General features: G+C 39.1%; 1 protein-coding gene across 6 annotated transcripts in view; it reads left to right on the forward strand.

The window, feature by feature from the left end:
- GAB1 (GRB2 associated binding protein 1) overlaps window positions 1-18,206 on the forward strand; it is a 123,893-nt gene that overhangs the window by 78,367 nt on the left and 27,320 nt on the right. For 4 of the 6 annotated variants that reach the window (XM_027597940.2, XM_027597942.2, XM_027597946.2 and 1 more), the window contains exons 3-7: window positions 10,261-10,486; window positions 10,893-10,973; window positions 14,931-15,532; window positions 16,754-16,839; window positions 17,030-17,333. In XM_027597940.2, the coding sequence (XP_027453741.1) occupies window positions 10,261-10,486; window positions 10,893-10,973; window positions 14,931-15,532; window positions 16,754-16,839; window positions 17,030-17,333 (1,299 nt within the window). The remainder of the gene's footprint in view (window positions 1-10,260; window positions 10,487-10,892; window positions 10,974-14,930; window positions 15,533-16,753; window positions 16,840-17,029; window positions 17,334-18,206) is intronic. The other 2 variants (XM_027597941.2, XM_027597943.2) reach the window with 1 other exon arrangement.

Here is an 18,206-nt window from a genome sequence, read left to right on the forward strand (position 1 = left end):
GCAAATGACAATCAGTCACAAAACATGATGAACAAGTAACAAATGAGTTTGCTTAACACAGAGGTCCTAAAAAGAGCATGGAGGGAGAGGAGGCTCAAGGTTTGGATAAGCGTAGTGAAGAAAAGCTTCTCTAGGCTTTTGAAGGAAGTAGTATTTCTACATAAGGGAAAAAAAGGGATACAAAACCCTCTAGACTTAGGGGCAAGGGAGAGCAAGGACCCGGAGGTGGAACAGCATTCTATGTGCCTGGGGCAGGGGGCTGTGAATGATAAAGGCAGGGGGAGAGTTGCTTGAGGAGCTGAGATTTGGAGTGCTTGTCCTGGGAAGAGCTGAGTGGGTAGAGGTCTCATGAAGAATTCTACAGGTAGAATTCCTCTTCAGGTGCTTTTATTTAGCTTTCCTGACTACTTAGTCCCTGTCCACTTCTCCACTTCTCTTCCATTTATAACAAACACCTATCTAGGGGACTCCAGCACACATTTAGGTTCGTAAAGCCAAAAATCAGAAATAAAGGCTTGAGCTCTTTGACCTTACCGTCTTCATGGCTATACTCACGTTTACAGTGTGCATTTCCAAATATCTATATTTAGGAGTGCCGGAGGTTCGGTGAGGGCTGGAAAAATTGCATCAACAATCAACATCAAGTTTTGGATCGAAGTGAAAGAGCAATCATCTCTAATTAGCTCAGGTCAGCCTGCTGCTTCCTTTCTGGCCAGTCAGCGGCCCACAAGAAGAAGCCTTCCAGGACTGGGATTGGCCCAGCAGGGTGGGGAAACCCCTTGGCGAGGGAATCCACAATCCTGAGGGGGGCAGCACTGAGACAGGAAAGGAGGCCTCCAGTTTAGACAGGAGGTGGCTAATGAGCTAGAGCTTTTCAACAGAACTCTAGTGATTAAAAGCCTCAAGAAATTGTTTCACATGTGGAATTAAGGCTTTGGTGGTTTTTGTGAAGTACTAAATATGTTCACATTTTAAGTGGGTGTGGGGGTATTACTTCTAACTCCAGTTAAACTCCTTTCTTTTCTTCTTGCATATATAGTCAATATTTGAGTACCGTGGAGGATTTTAAAGTTAAAGTCACAAATGAGATAGGTCTCTAGTGGTTACTTAACGACCACTCAGTAATGATAATTTTTGGATTAAAATACTACATTAGGCTCATGATGTAATGGATTTTCAGTTAAAAATAATTTAAGTCATTGTATACTCTTTGGGTTGATGATGTTCTTTTGCCTGCTACCTTCTAAACTGAAAAGTTTAGAATTTGTTTTTAGTGACATAAAAGTAGACTTCTGTCCTCATTGGTTGCCTGTATCGATTCTGTTGATCTGAAAGACTGAGTAGTAGGTGTTCTTCCATCTCTCTTTGTTTTCTATATAATTCTCCTAAATATAATTAACAAAGGAAATGAGATACCCTCCTAGAGGAGATACATTCTTTTTTTTTATTTAAAGATTTTATTTATTTATTTGAGAGAGAGAGAGAATGAGAGAGAGAGAGAGCGCATGGGGGCGGAGGGGCAGAGGGAGAAGCAGACTCCCTGCGGAGCAGGGAGCCCAAGGCAGGACTCGATCCAGGGACTCCAGGATCATGACCTGAGCCGAAGGCAGTCGCTCAACCAACTGAGCCACCCAGGCGCCCAAGGAGATACATTCTGCAGTCAAGGAATGGTCTAATTTTTTGAAGCCCATTCAGGGGTGGGTAGAGTTGAGACCCCCCCCCCCACCCCAAATAAGAATTTCGAATGCACAAGTATCTGAGGTTAACTTTGCAAGTTCAAGGCATGAAGTCTGGTCCATTTGTCCACCTTAAGACGACTCTCATCATCTGAGAGTTTGATGAACACCCAGTCATCTCTGGAAAGAAGGAGTTTTGTCTGCTTTAGAAAATTGATTCATTAATTTACCAAATTATTGAATTTGCCAACACTCAACTAAGCTTTGGACATTCGTTTAACCTACATATTATTAGGTGACTAGTTAAGGAGACCGATGGCAAACATTATAGACATGGAACAGAGTGAGCATCTAGTGGGGAAGAAGTCATACCCATAATAATTCATTACAGTTGGTGAGTGCAAGATACATAATAGATATGTGTGTATGTGTGTGTGTATATATATATATATATATATGGTGTATAATCATACTTTACAATGTATTAAAGTATGATTATGTGCATATATTAAAGTATGATACTTTTAAGACTGTGTTAATACAGTTCTTGCCCTCATAGAGCTTATAGTCAGTCTAATAGACACAGGCAAATACTCTAGGAATAAGAGTCCTGGTAAAGAAGAAATAACAGATAGCAGCTAATTTAAGAAAGTGAGGAAAAGGCTAGGTAGTTTTAAATGGTTCTGTGACTGCAGCTGATAATGTACTAAGAAGTTTATTTTGTACTTAGGGGAACATTTTCATTGATATTGGTGGTCAGAATCGGTCACAATGTCTATTTTTCACTTTATAAACTTAACTAATATAGGGAGGGGGGCAAACTCCCAAATCCTTTTAAAACAGATAAAGTATATTTGCCTTGAATGAAACTTTCAACTTGTGAATGTTTTATCTTCACAATATCAATAAAGGGAGAGGTTGTAAGAAAACTAATAGTATTATTAGTCAAATTTGGTATATGTAATGAGTTGGTTACCAAGAACAGCTGTGCTAATCATAACTCATTTTTTATCGCTTCATTAAAACAAGCCACTAAGGACTTCAGTTGGCCCTTGCTTTCTAAATGTAGTTTACGAGCTGTATCTAAATGCAACTGCATTTGTTTTTTAAATTCTACAATATAGATTTTTTACAAGTTCATCCTGGCCTTCTCCCCAATAGCCACAGTCAGAAATGTCTTACTCTGATGTTGAAGACTTGAGCTTCTCATAAATCATAAAGTTGTAAATAAATCAGTAAGTCCTAAATCAGTTGAAGATGAACAGTCTTTCATTGTGTAGTATCAAGGGGCCACAAAAATATTTTACTCTATAATTTTGATTTTTCATGCATAGTAGCAAAACTGCAAAAAGGCTTTAAAGGTAACCACTGTATTTTCTCTATTCATTTGTAGTAGCTGACTTTGCTAGATGCCTTTTAAAAAAAGTCCACACATTTGAAGATTGGTGCCAGATTCTAAACTGCAGAGAACTGCTATTATCCTTTGTGATCACGTTTGTACAGTTTAATATGACAGGATAAATATCAAAATATCAAAATGTCTGTGTTCTTCCATTTACTTTACCACCTGCTTTATAGTCTCTTGCTTCCAAATAGATCTCCCCACCAATCACTAAATAATAGATGTTTTTGTTTTTACCTAGATCTGTCCCCGGAGCCCTGTGCTGTTCCCATTTCAGAGTTGAGTACGCTCTCACTCTTGGCTTAAAACTAATGACACGAAACCATTTTTCACTCTACTCGTGTCAGGCTAGATGTGGGAAGAAATACCCTATGCTTGGATATTACAGTCTGAGAAAATAACTATCCACAGTCCCTAGGAGAGTAACTAGTTTTTGCTGAAAACAAAAGGAAAGGGGAAAAATCTGACCTGTGTTTTGATTCCAGGAACCTCTCAAAATATCGTTACCATGTTATTTCCGCTGCCCCAGGTGACCACTGCTATTATTGAATACTCAGAATGCTGGCAAGCTGAATCTGTTTTTAAATTCTAGCTCATTGAACTATGTGCGGTTCCTATGAATGCTTTTATTTAGCAGATTTGAGGGTAGAAACTAATTTCTTTTGTTTTTCTTGGAAATGTGCAGATTTATTTTTGTTTCTACACCGAGGTGGAAGCTGTTAAATCTGCTAAACAAGTGCCAGGAAACACAGCCTAAAGGCTTTAAACAGCTAACTAACTTGGCGCAAAGGCTCCTGGTCTAATTTCAGGGTGCAAGATTAGAAAGTTGCCTTTATCAGTCAGTTGAGTTGCTTTTCTCAGAATGTCCAGGTAGTAGTAGCTTAAAAAAAATAATGCTTCTGTATTTGATATTCTTCCCTTTAGAAAAGTAGGTAAGCTAATGTAAGAATGTGCATGTGTTCCCTTTCCTGTAAAGCCATGCTTCTTAACTAGAGAACTTTTAAATTTCTTTTTATTTACTTTTTTATTCAGGTATAACTTACTACTGTGGAAGGTACACATCTTAAGTATACAGTTCAGTATAGTTTTATATATCCATCTCTATCTACATATGGAAACAGAAGTCTGTGTACCTGCTGCTCAGATCAAGAAGTGGAACATTTCCAGCCCCCTAGAAGGCTTTTTCATTCTTTTTCCCAGTAAAAACCTAGAAAAAAAGCCCAAACGTAACTATGATTTTGCTTCTATAACCAGAGATTAGTTTTGCCTATACATGAACTTCATATAAATAAAACCACTGAATCTGGCTTCTTTTTTTCCAGTAGAAGTCTGTGAGGTTCATCCATGGAGCATGTAGTGGGAGTTCTTCATCTTCTGTAGCATTCCGTTGTGTGAATAGATCCCAAATTATGGGTCTCTTTGAATGTTGATGGGCATTTGGGTTGTTCCTAGTTTTTAATGCAAATAAAGTTACTGTGAGCTGTGCTATATATGTATCTTTTGATGCACATGAACACTTAGTTCTTGTGGGTGTGTACCCATGGGTGGAATCGCTACATCATAGGTTATGTACCAGTTGCTTTTCTACCAACCGTGTAGGAGACTTCCAGGTACACTACATTCTCACTTCATTTGGTATTGTCAGTCATTAATTTTAGCCATTCTAGTGAATGTGTAGTGGTGTCTCATTGTGGTTTTAATTTGCATTTTCCTGAGGACCAGTTCAACTAGAGCATTTATTCAGTTTTTGTTTTGTTTTCTTACACATTTTCAAGATATTGAGATATTGATTCATTAAGTCTCCTGAGATGGGGCTCAGGCACTTAGAACTCTGAAAAAGTGATTCTGATGCCATGACACTTCTGGATAAGAATTAAGGCATTTTCAGCACTTCCTAAGGGTTTATTTTTAAAGTCTCCCAAGAATATTTGTATGACCTGTTAAGGAGATAATCATGACAAATAAGATAAAAAAAATTTCTATTTGAAACACATTAAATAGATTGGGCTATGATTAAAGATCTTCAATTTTTGATGAAATAAATTGAAGAAATTACAGGTTGCTTCACTGAAAATTGCAACTACTGCTCTTTCTTGTTTGTATCCATTTGTTAGATTTACCTTTACAAAATGGTCTTCTATGAGAAGCGGTGTGTTTAGAAATGAGAAGATGGTTACTTGAGCTTCAGTGATAATACTCCTCTTTGTGGGTAGAGTCTTATTTGCTGAGTTAATTAGACATACATCCAATCAAAATGCTTCTTGACAAAAAACAAATTCTACAACAGACAGGTAAATTAGTAATCGATAGAAACAGAATAACCCTGACCTATTTACCTTTAATTGTGAACATAAAGGTAATTTTTGTAGTAGAAACCCAAAAATATCCTTTCAGCAAGCGTAGTCCATCTCGAGAGACAAGGATCTCATCTGGTCTCCTGACAAGGACATGAGCAGCACCTCAGTTTTATTACCACATGGTTGATAGAGTATGGCAGTAGTTATAAAATCAGAGAACCTGGGGCGCCTGGGTGGCTCAGTTGGTCAAGCCGCTGCCTTCAGCCAGGTCATGATTCCAGAGTCCTGGGATCGAGCCCCGCATCGGGCTCCTTGCTGTGTGGGGAGCCTGCTTCTCCCTCTCCCTCTACCTGCGGCTCCCCCTGCTTGTCATCTCTCTCTCTCACTGTCTCTCTCTCTCTGTGTCGAATAAATAAAATCTAAAAAAAAAAAAAAATCAGAGAACCTGTCACATTAACTTTGAAATATTCTCCTTACCAATGAGAAAGAGTAGAATTGCTTCCCTGGGCTTAAGCTCTTATGCCTTTTGGTATGTGTGTGTAGATGTATTATTTTGAATGTTTAGAGGCATTATCTGGGCACCCCAACTCCTGTGAGGGACATAACACCAGGGCATTATGGTTCCAAACAGGATAAAACTGTGCATTAAGCTAGGGATCTGTGGACCAACTTATTATTTGTGGTTCTCACATCATAATTTGCTTCTCTTGACTGAAAGCTGGTTAAGGCTTACTTTACCAGTACTTATTAGCTTTCTTAGTAAAATTCAATTAAGAATTTGCTCTAGCAACTCATTAAGCCTTTAATGGATGCTAATTATACTCTTTATGCCTTTTGAATTAAGAGACAGGGAATAATTTTACACACATAAGCAAACCCTAAACTGATACTTGGTTCTCAGAAAGTTGATACCAGCCATTACTTAGAGCAGCAGTAAGTTAGAAACCTAGGTGAGGCAGAAAGCAACAAATGTGGTTGCTCAACTACTCGTTGGGTAGAATGAGGCAAATCACATGCCTTTATAAAGTGAAATAGAAGTTAATTTTTTCACACCAGTTGGTTAACTTTGACCAGAAATTTTATATTAAGGCATATTTAGACACACTGCAATGCTTGCATTAAAATATGCAGAGCTGAGAAATAGGAGTATGAGTAAAATAATCCCAAAGACTAAAACTTTGGAGGCAGGGCATTATCTGAGCCAAAGTGGTAGAGCAGTGTTCCCTTCCCTCTTTATTTTTTTTTTTAAAGATTTTATTTATTTATTTATTTGACACAGAGAGAGACACAGCAAGAGAGGGAACACAAGCAGGGGGAGTGGGAGAGGGAGAAGCGGGCTTCCCGCCGAGCAGGGAGCCCGATGTGGGGCTCCATCCCAGGACCTTGGGATCATGACCTGAGCCGAAGGCAGACACTTAACAACTGAGCCACCCAGGCACCCCATCCCTTCCCTCTTAAAGTCCTTTGTATGCCATGTTGTTTGGAATGGTTGGGCTTGCTTTTCATGGCTGTGTGAAGGTCTTTTCTTTCGTGAGCTTGCTTGTGAACAGACTTGAAGTTCTCTCTAGTTCTTGCCTCTTAGAAGTAGATGTAAGCCTTCCCATAGTGTGATCAGGATATTATATACTTTTGGATGGAGCTCTTAAGAGTATATTATACTAAGTGAAATAAGTCAGGCAGAGAAAGACAAATACCATATGATCTCACTCAAAACAGATGATCAAATGGAAAGGGAAAGAGGGAAACAAACCATAAGAGACTCTTAACGATAGAAAACAAACTGAGGCGTGATGGGTGGAGGTTGATTGGGGGTGGGCTAGATGGGTGGTAGATGTTAAAGAGGGCACTTATTTTTGTATGTATATGATGAATCACTGAATTCTACTCCACACCACTGCCTTCACCGTGTAAAGACATGTAATAGCACAAAAGTAGAAATGGCATTAATGTCTATGAGTCACAAAATAGAATAATAAATTGTAAAATATATTCATTGATAAAACTCTCTCTCAATGTTAAATGCAACTAAATTCATCTGTGTTCCTAGGGAATGAGCTCCAAATACCAGAAATAGTGAAGAACAAAAGGATTTTAAAAATAATGCATATTGTATAACATATCTATTTTAATTTCAAGAAAACACTGACAAAGACCAAAAAAAAAAAAAGAGGAACTTTGAATCCCTTTTTTTTCTTTTTTCCAGAAATTGAGAGGATCTTTCATCTTTAAAGAGGGTAAAAAAAAAACTTTAGTCATTCACAGGTGGGAGAAATGGAAGTTTAAAAATGAGATGGTCCCATTGTGTTAATAAAACAAGTCAGACAAATGTGATCACCTGGCTGGGTGATTCTTTTCCTACCTAAGATGACTCAGTTAATTTAGTGTATAGCTATCAAACTTAAAATAAAAAAAAAATTAAAGGAAAAGTGTATCTGTAAAAACAGCCACCTGGAAAACTTACTTTAGGAGTTACACTGGAAAATTAGAATTCTCATACTATTTTATGTAGTGATGTATTTCCAGTATTAAGTTTCATTTTGTTTTGGCCAAAACTAAAAATTGAATGGGATCGTACAATTTTACCACACCTCTACAGTACAAAAAGGAGAAGTATGTAAAATATATTTGTGAATACAGCCTGTAGGATACAATAAGTGCTTTCTGACCACTCTGCTCTTTTTTTTTCTCCTCAATGTTGTGTATGTTTTTCCAAAAACTTTTCTTTAAAAGTTAAATATTTTTCATAGTTCTATTAAGTTTAACAAGCCACAAGGATTTCCTGAGTCACTGGTTAATCTAGGGCCTTTAATATCCCCTTAAATAAATCTTTCAGATTTGTAATTAGTTCAAAACAGTAAAACATTATTTCCTAGAGTATGTTATATACACTATTTATAATCATCTGTTAGACATGATATTTATGAGTTCCTACTGAAATTATGGCATTATGTCGTATAAATGTCCCCCCAAAATATTTTTCTTTTCTCACCATTATCTTTTCTCACCTTTCATAAAAGAGAAAGAATTAACTAATAAACTCCTGGCATTAAGGATTAGATTTTATTAGACGAACTTGTATGAAGACTTGACATTGCCTGCAGCATAACTGATAAAAAAGTTAGAAATTAGCTCAACTTCTATTTACTCAGGCCAAACTTTCCAACTGAAAGAAGTCTTTAAACTTAGTTAGCATCTAGTAGGGTCCCTATATTTCTTAAGGAGCACATTCCAAACTGCACATTCAGTTGAATGGGTCTTGAAGATTTGCGAGTGCCCCTGGCCTCTTCCAACAAGACATAGAGAAAGTGCTCAGTGAGTTTGCGCTGGGTGAATGAAACCCTTTTGAGCATCTACAACATGTAGGGCAAACTATCGCATAGGAGTTCTGATCCTTTTTGTTTGTTTTGGGGAACCACAAATAAAGGTAAACTTATATTTAGCCATACTAATGTGTTATTATTCAAGCTTAGCAATTATGATGTGAGCTTCTGTGCCTAGGAAGAAGAGCCATAAAATACAAACTACATAAATTTCACTGGGGTGCATATACAAATATTAAAGTTGAATACATGAAGACATTATCAAAAGCATATGGACTTACTCTGTAGTATCTAGAGAAGCTAGAGCTGACATGTAGCTCCTCCCTGGTAATCTAACAGGCCAGATGACCTGCATTTGATTTTATTTGATAGAACATATTAAGTCCTTTTACCACTTTTTATTGTCTTTTAGGGAATGTTTTGTTATAAAAATCTCAGTTTCAACCCAGGCTTTTCTGTTCTAACATAGACAGTAAACAAATTTGTTTATTCATATATGAGCGTTTATCTTTTTCTGGGTGTATGGTCTTGTATTCCTAACCAGACCAACAGAGAATTTTTCTTCTGGGCTCTTCAAAATGTACTTGGTTGTGTCAGTGATTACAGTGGGATTTTATCTCTCGGTTTTCAGCTTGTTTTCAAATTACTTCGCTCTAAACAATTTAGGTAGTTTCATATGTCTTTTCAGAACGTTGTTAAGTGCTTAATAAATTATTCCTTTACTTGCTGTCCCCTTTTGCATGAAAATATTACGGAAATCCAGTAAATGGCACTTGAGGCTATGAGCTGAGGGAAGAGGAGATGTCTTAAAAAAAAGCTCTTTCTCTGAACATGAATCCCACAATTAGAACTATTTCTCCTTAGTCTGCTGAGGAAGTAGAAAGAAAAGAATGAACAGCAAATAAAGATGAGATAAAGAGGTGATGCTTGTGCCTGTAGATGCCACATAACAAGATGGGCCTCCTTGGAAAGTTGGCTTGGGTTGGGAAACACTTTGGTTTTTTGTTTTGTTTTGTTTTAAAAATTTATTTATTTGTTTGAGAGAGAGAGAGCGCCCGCGAGAGCGATGGGAAGGGGCAGAGGGAGAGAGAGAATCCTCAAGCAGACTCCCTGCTGAGCACGGAGCCCGACACAGGGCTCAATTCCAGGACGCTGAGATCATGACCTGAGCTGAAACCAAAAGTTAGACGCTTAACTGACTGAGCCACCCAGACGTCCCGACTTTATTTTTTATCGTGGAAAAAAATCTATCTCTTGTGCTAAGATTGTAGAACATCTTCATTGCCAGTAGCCTCAAAACTAAAGACTGTTCAGGACAAAGTTCACCATGGCTTTATTACAGCCTCTGGAAGAAAGAGCCCTACTCTTCAGATCTCTTTGACAAGAGCCAATTATTTCCTGTATAAATCTTGCTATTTAGGTAGTATTTGTTTTAATTGACATTGTCATGGCTTATCATGCTTTTGTGTGTTTAAACAGTTTATCTCCAAACTTTGAAGTAGCTTTATTTAAGAAAAAATTCTTAGAATGGGATAGATGATGATAGTTACGTTTTGGTGTTGCAGATCCTGTGAAGCCACCTGGCAGCTCCATACAAGCGCCAGCTGATTTACCTTTAGCTGTAAGTACAGCACCACCATCCACCCAGGTGGATTCATCCTCCGCTGTTGCGCCTCCTCCATATCAGCTAATTAACCTACCACCACACCTAGAAACCCTTGGCATCCAGGAGGATCCTCAAGACTACCTCTTGCTAATCAACTGTCAAAGCAAGAAGCCTGAACCCACCAGGTAAACCACAGATGCCTGTGTGCGCGTGGGTGTGTGTGCGCGTGGGTGAGTGTGTGTGTGTGTGTGTGTGTGTGTGTGTGTGTGTGTGTACATTTAGAAATCTTACCTTTAAACTTTTTCAGTTCTGATTCGAAGGCCTAAAAGAAACTCAACTATATAGATTTATATTTTAGGCTTATTATATTTCAGGGTATATTCCTCTAACATTTCTGATATTCAGGAGATTTACGGGAGAAACATGTTCTCTACTATCTAGGTAGAGAACACTTGTACCTACAAGGCTCTTTTGGAAATCTGTCTCCTGTTCCGTAGTCTTTGTTACAGACTCACAGTATTACTTGCTTAACAGATTTCACTGATTTATAAATGGTGATCTTGCTCCATTTCTTATGTGATTGTAAACCAGCCAAGGGTCATCTTTTGTTTCTGAAGAAGGAGAGGAATACCTACTACTAGAAGATTTTGAAAGCAAAACGATTCCATTGCAGTGAGTGTGTTGTGGTTGCTTTGGATCTGTGTGAGAAATTAATTATTCAGGTAAAATCCCAATATAGCAAATTTTATGGGATATACAAACTGGGTTTTAGTGAAATTTGATGAAATCAAATAAATTGCTAGAAACTAAAACTTCCCAATCATCCTATCTAGCAGTGAAGTGGAGCGTACTCTGACTTCATACATTTTTAAGTAGAAAGAAGCATGTGGATTTCAGTGCTTGCCCAAAGGTATCATAAAGCGTTTCTCAAATGCTTGGTTTCCCCGTCATCTCCATTCCTGCTCTCTTCTTTAAAGTTATACGATATTTTAATTTGATCATTCTTGTCATTTGCTGTTAAGTAATTGGAAGGCCTGAGGTAATAGAATTGGAGCCAGAAAATAGAGACTGGGGAGCCCGTTTCTGCCATTAACAGCAGTGTGGCAACTAGTGATGTTGGGGATATTTACATCTTGATTTGCAATACATAAAAGTGGGAATGAATTGCATAGTAGATGTGAAAGATATTTTTTAAACAGAATGATTGGATATTAAGCATTATTTTATTTTATAACAAAAAAGTTGTTTTCATGGAGAAAGTGACTGTTACTGGGCTAAGATCATACAAAGCGCTTGTTCAATTTTTATACAGAATTTGTCAAGAACCACAGTTTAGTTGCTGTGAATTATTCCCTGAGGTATTGGAATACAAACATTCCAAAGTTGGGTTTCCACATATTTGTTGTAATGGGATTTTACCTGTAAGAGCAAAAAAAGAAATCTTTTTATAAATCAACACTAGTTAATAATACCAAATTCTAACTTGATTTTGCTTGTTTGCTGTGAGTATTTAAAATTACACATTCGCAACTTTGTTACCTGTGCTACTAACTAAGATTTTATTTTACGGAGATTCACAATTATTTTTCCAATATCAACTTTTTTAAAGCCAGCAGCTAAGTGGCAGTTTTCAGTACATTTTCTTTTTATATGGTATCTTTCATTGATCTCATTGGTATTACAGCTTTCCTGTTGTAGTAGAAAATATGCTCAGAGTCCTTGCTCAGATATATTTTGCAGAAGTGACAGTTAATTGACAAATATTTATGAAGTACCCACTATGTGCCCACTCTTTTGCAGGGTGCTGTGAAGGTACAGACTAATTACGTAAGATACAGCCGCCTCAGATAAGTCCCTTCAGAGTTTATAAGGGAAGCTTTTGAAGAAGTCAGAACATGCAAAAACGTTAAGTGTTTGTAGATGAAGTCAGGATAATTGCCTTGCAAACTCTTATTCATCCTGCAGGACTCAGCTCAGGCATGTACTCCTCTAGAAAACATCTCCCAAACTCCCAGACTGGACGAAATGCCTGTGTGGGTTTTCTTAGCATCCTGGTTGTGCCCCCTAATCTGTGTTTTATCACAGAATTGGAAATAGCTTGATATTTTAATTTATTCGTCACCAAACAATAAGCCAGTCAAGGGCAGGGAACTTACTACTCATTGTACTTCTAGCTTTTCTTAACTCACTTGTTTGAATTCAGTGAAGTGCAAATTTTAGAATATGTGTAGGTGCATTAGAAATTCTTAGAAGGGACAGTGCAAGTATTTTTAAGATGGAGGGTGAAATGCTTCAAAGGAGGAGTAGGATTTGAACTACACTGGTTGGTGAGAGAAGAGGACCCTGTCATTCACAATCTGTGTAAAAATTTTTTTAGGGAAAGGCAAGGTAAGAGTGAGGGCTGGGAGGAAGCTAATGAGGAGGAGAGCTTGCCTGTAGTAGAGGTTCCACTGGGGGAGAGTAGCACATAAGTTAGGGCATGCCAGATGGAGCCAGCGATGGTAGCCTCAGTACCAAGTGGAGTTGTTTGTGGGCTTTTTGTAGTTCCCACAGCCAGTTGGGACCCTTAAAAGGATTTTCTCCAAGTAGATGAGTGATACGAAAACCGTGTTCTGCAAATACTGACCTTACAGCAGTATAGCAGTATGGTCCCTTGGGTTCATTGGAAGAAGGAGAGACTGGAGGAAAGAATTCCACTAGGACTTCTTAGGAGGGTTTAGTAGTATGAATCGTAGCAGAGACCCGGATCTGAACATGAGGTGGTGACAGTGGGCACAGAGCTGGGGAATAGTTACTTGGTTAGAAGAAGAACTTGGTGCCTCGGTGGTGGAGATCAAAGAGAATGAATCAAAGCTGATAGCATTTTGAGCCTCGAGATTCTGGATGAAGAGATTTCTTTTAATGGCAAGTCAGAAAGGACAATCAATTTGAGAAGTAAGTAAGTTGAGTTGGGCTTGGTACACTCAAGGAAGGTAACACCAGAATAACCAAGTAGAAATATATTTGAACAGTTTGAAAATACGGGACTCAGAGTTCGATTGAGAAGATCGGAGTTGTCAACATTCAGCAGAAGGTGAAGTTATGGGAAAGGAGGATTTTTTTTTTTTAAAGATTTTATTTATTTATTTGACCCAGAGAGAGATAGTGAGAGCAGGAGCACAAGCAGGGGGCGTGGGAGAGGGAGAAGCAGGCTTCCCGCTGAGCAGGGAGCCCGATGCGGGGCTCCATCCCAGGACCCTGGGATCATGACCTGAGCCGAAGGCAGACGCTTAACGACTGAGCCACCCAGGCGTCCGAGAAAGGAGGATTTTTAAATGGTGTGTGTGGTAAAGCATTAGAAGACTGAATTCTGTTGGCTGTTCCAAGGTAGAGGCGCAGGAAGAAGGAACCAGTCAGTGAAAGAAGGGAATAATCAGTGAGGGGGGAGAAGGGAAATGAGGATGTTGCAGTATGGGCTCTGTGACACCAGAGGCAAGGAGTTTGAACGAATAAATGTGATACACAGTGCCAGGCATTATTAAGAAATCAGGGAAGATCAGACCTTAAAAAGACTATCACAAGTTATTTTTCAGAAGATTAAATTCAAGTTCCTACAGGACTTTGGACAACATTCACAGTAGTTAAGGTATCTTGTTAACCATTAAGGAAGTGCATGCAGGGTGCTAGTATTGTTAGCTTCATTTTGGCTTCTACCCAAATTTTGTGTTACTGCAAAAGGCAGAAACTAGAAATGTACCCAAAACATTAAATAGACTCTAATGAGAGTTCTCAAGGTTAATTATTTTTTGGAGTTGGCCAACTCTGTGGGTTGTATTTTGATCATCTTTACAGTATGGGCTAAGTGTTTGTTAAAGAAAATTAGTAGAGGGGCACCTGGGTGGCTCAGTCGTTAAGTGTCTGCCTTCGGCTCAGGTCATGATCCCAGGGTCCTGGGATCGAGGCCCGCATCGGGCTCCCTGCTCAGCAGGAAGCCTGCTTCTCCCTCTCCCACTCCCCTTGCTTGTGTTCCCTCTCTCGCTGTGTCTCTCTCTGTCAAATAAATAAATAAAATCTTGAAAAAAAAAAAAGAAAAAATTAGTAGAAAGAAAGATACACAAAACCTTTCAAGTTGCCACCTCCTTGTAGGTTACATTGAATTTATGCAATACCAGGTAATCATTAGGCTGTTAGTCTTAAAGAACAACAGTTGCCAGAGGTAAGCTAAATAAAGAGCAATGGACCAACTTGATAAGTGTTGGCACGAGGTTTCTGCATGCTCTTCAGAGGAAATGCTTTTCCTTGTGTCTATGCCTTAATCATTTACCTTTCTCAGAGTTTTGTATCTTTCTAATTCCACTGCCTCAGGGATCATGGTTTTATGTGTGGGTTCTATAGGTGGAGTTGGGGGTGTGGGCCGATACAGGACAGGCATTAGGGAGAATGCTTTTGGTGGTTTTGTGGTGGTGGTTTTGTTGTCTGGTGTATAATCATAAAGACTAAGAAACCTTCATGCTTAAATCTTATGGATCGCACAAAAAATCAAATGAAAAAAAGCCATGTATTTTGATTGCTAAGCTATAAATATATTTATTAAAATGTAGTCTTATGTCTTCACCATGTTTTATTTTGTCATTAACAATTTTTATTTAGAACACACGCTGATTCTGCAAAATCCACCTCTTCTGAAACAGACTGCAATGATAACGTCCCTTCTCATAAAAATCCTGCTTCCTCCCAGAACAAACATGGAATGAATGGCTTTTTTCAGCAGCAAATGATGTATGACTCTCCACCGTCTCGTGCTGCATCTGTTTCTGTAGACTCCAGCCTTTATAACCTGCCCAGGAGTTACTCCCACGATGTTTTACCAAAGGTGTCTCCATCGAGTACCGAGGCAGATGGAGAACTCTATGTTTTTAATACCCCATCTGGGACATCAAGTGTAGAGACTCAAATGAGGCATGTATCTATTAGTTATGACATTCCTCCAACACCTGGTAATACTTATCAGATTCCACGAACATTTCCAGAAGGAACTTTGGGACAGACGTCAAAGCTAGACACTATTCCAGATATTCCTCCACCTCGGCCGCCGAAACCACATCCAGCTCATGACCGATCTCCTGTGGAAACGTGCAGTATCCCTCGCACGGCCTCAGATACTGACAATAGTTACTGTATCCCTACAGCAGGGATGCCACCATCACGTAGTAATACCATTTCCACTGTGGATTTGAACAAATTGCGAAAAGGTCAGCTCTAACTGGCTTCTACTGTGTTAAGAGGTTAATGATAGAAAATATGTTCATCTGAATATTTGTTCTTTGCAGCATCGTATGATGTTAAATGATAGTCCTTTTTTTCTTCAGCTCTGCGGTTACCCACTCATGTAGCGAAGCTATCGGAGTCTCAGTAGATGGTTGGAAGGGTGTTTGTGCATGCAGCGTGTGCCTGAGTGCATGTTCTGCTGGCAGGGAGAAAGACTTGGAGTTTTTCACCCCTGAAGAAGTATGGCCTTAGTAATACCTTCCTGCCTCAGGAAGTGTGCACCCCTCTTTCCTGCTTTCCATGTATCCTGGGTGGGTGGACTCTCTACTGGGGCAGAGGAGCAGGAAATGGACCAGCCACAAAGCCTCTCCGAGTCATCCCTTTCCTGTATTTGTGTGCCATTATGGCTGCTTCTGTGTCCCATCTGCTGGGCTCCATTTCCTTCCTTCCTCGATAAGCAGTTTACACATTGTGTCTAACTAGTAAACTCTGTTCCAGTCATGCCATTCCGCTTTTGTTTGGTTTTATTTATCTCTAAAGCTCAGAATCTTCTCTCCCCTTACCCTGGCCACCTCACTTAGTCCTACACCATGTCCCAGAGCCTGCCAAAAGTTATAGACCTTGAGAGGAGAAAGATTCAGTCTGGGTTACACTCTGAGGTTCTTAAAGTCCTAGAGATAGAAGGCCAGAGTTTAAGATGTCCATACCCTAAAAACCGTGTGCTAATGTTTCTGTATGTTGTGGTAGAGTTACCCACCTGTCCTAAAGAAAATAAAGATTTAATGCATCACGAAGAGTAATAATAGGGAGACTTGACTTGGCCATTCACTACCAGTTTCTGATTCTCTTCATGAAGTGGCTCTGTAATCTGATTAAAGGTTACTGAGATATAAGTTAGGACCAAGGTGGTGCAGAAGCTGAGAAAAGAAAAGTATGTCTTTCTCCATCTTTAAAGAATCCATCTCATCCTGGGCTTAGACATTCATTCATTGCCGTAATCAAATGCTGGTACTGGTCAGCATATAGTGAGCGTTTGCATTTTCTAATGATTTAATGTGCCCATTCGGGATATTATTCTGTGAGCATCTTTTTAAAAAATCTGTGTGTGCACGCATACCTGCACACAGGTGTGTAAAGAGAGAACAGACCATTCTGAGAACTGGCAAAGGTGAGAAGAAATGCTGATCGTTTGTTTTCTGTTTTAGATGCTAGTTCTCAAGACTGCTATGATATTCCACGAACATTTCCAAGTGACAGATCTAGTTCACTTGAAGGCTTCCATAACCACTTTGTAAGTATAATTGACCTGGCGTCATCAAGTGTATTTCACTCTCAGGATCTTCACACACAGTGCCCTGAGACTAAATGAGATCACGAAATACAAGTCCTTTCAGCTCCGTATGAATAGGTGTGACTTAGAGTTGTGTTTTCCTGTTTGATAATAGTTTCTGTTTATTAAAAGAAATGTATGTGTGTTTTAGAAAATCAAAAATATATTGACAGTGGGAAGCGTATCAAGTGAAGAACTGGATGAAAATTACGTCCCAATGAATCCCAATTCTCCTCCACGACAACATTCCAGCAGTTTTACGGAACCAATTCAGGAAGCAAATTATGTGCCAATGACTCCGGGAACATTTGATTTTTCTTCATTTGGAATGCAAGTTCCTCCTCCTGCTCATATGGGCTTCCGGTCCAGCCCAAAGACCCCTCCCCGAAGGCCAGTTCCTGTTGCAGACTGTGAACCACCCCCCGTGGATAGGAACCTCAAGCCTGACAGAAAAGGTAAGGAGGGATGGCATGGTGAAAGGGTTGGGGCGGCGGGGGGGGTTGGTGCCAGTTTAGATCTGCCAGCTTAGAGCTGCTCTTAACTGTCATGAAATCCCAAATGCTATTGGGACTAGAAATTCTGAAGTATCTCATATTACCTTAGTTATCAACGTGTTTTAAGTGTGGTATTGCTATTTGTAGATTAATAATTGTTATCTGTTGATGCCCGGGTGAGATTTCTGTTTCCTGTCTCTAGAGCAGAGGTTACAAACTAAAAATTACTCACAAGATTTGGCAAGCAACAGGAGAAAATGAGGAGAAACTGGAATGCACTTGCGCATTGTAAATGGAGTAACTAACTGCTCGTTGGCTGTAATCCTTTGTTCACTTGTATGAAAATAATGTGGGCCCATATGGGCAAATCATCTGATGTGTCAAGAGAAGCCAGAAATTTCATCTCTTACATGTATTATCTTTTGATTTTTGAGTTTGATCAGCTAGTGTAATTTAAAAACAAAAACCAAAAAACACCACAGACAGACCACACCCTTCTACAGGCTAGCTGTGGTCTTTGGCTGCTGGTTTGTAACCTCTTCTCCAGAGTATATAATATCAACTCAGACTAGAGGTTATTAGTGCATTTGACGTAATTCTTTAAGAACAGTGAGGCTGCTTGTACAGTCTTTCTAGTCTGTCCGTATAACAGCTTCTTTAAAAATGATTCTGCCTTTGCTGGGGTATAAATGCTTCTGGTCTGTTCTTTCATACTGGCCTTCGTAAGTAACACTGAATTCTAGGGTAGCATGGTTTGATAAGAATTCAGTATAAAAGAAACTCCAAACTGGTAATACACACCCAGGTTTTTGAATTTGGGGTTTGAGTGGTTAA

Source organism: Zalophus californianus, chromosome 2, assembly GCF_009762305.2.
Source record: "Zalophus californianus isolate mZalCal1 chromosome 2, mZalCal1.pri.v2, whole genome shotgun sequence".
In the NCBI taxonomy this organism is placed as follows: Eukaryota; Metazoa; Chordata; class Mammalia; order Carnivora; family Otariidae; genus Zalophus; species Zalophus californianus.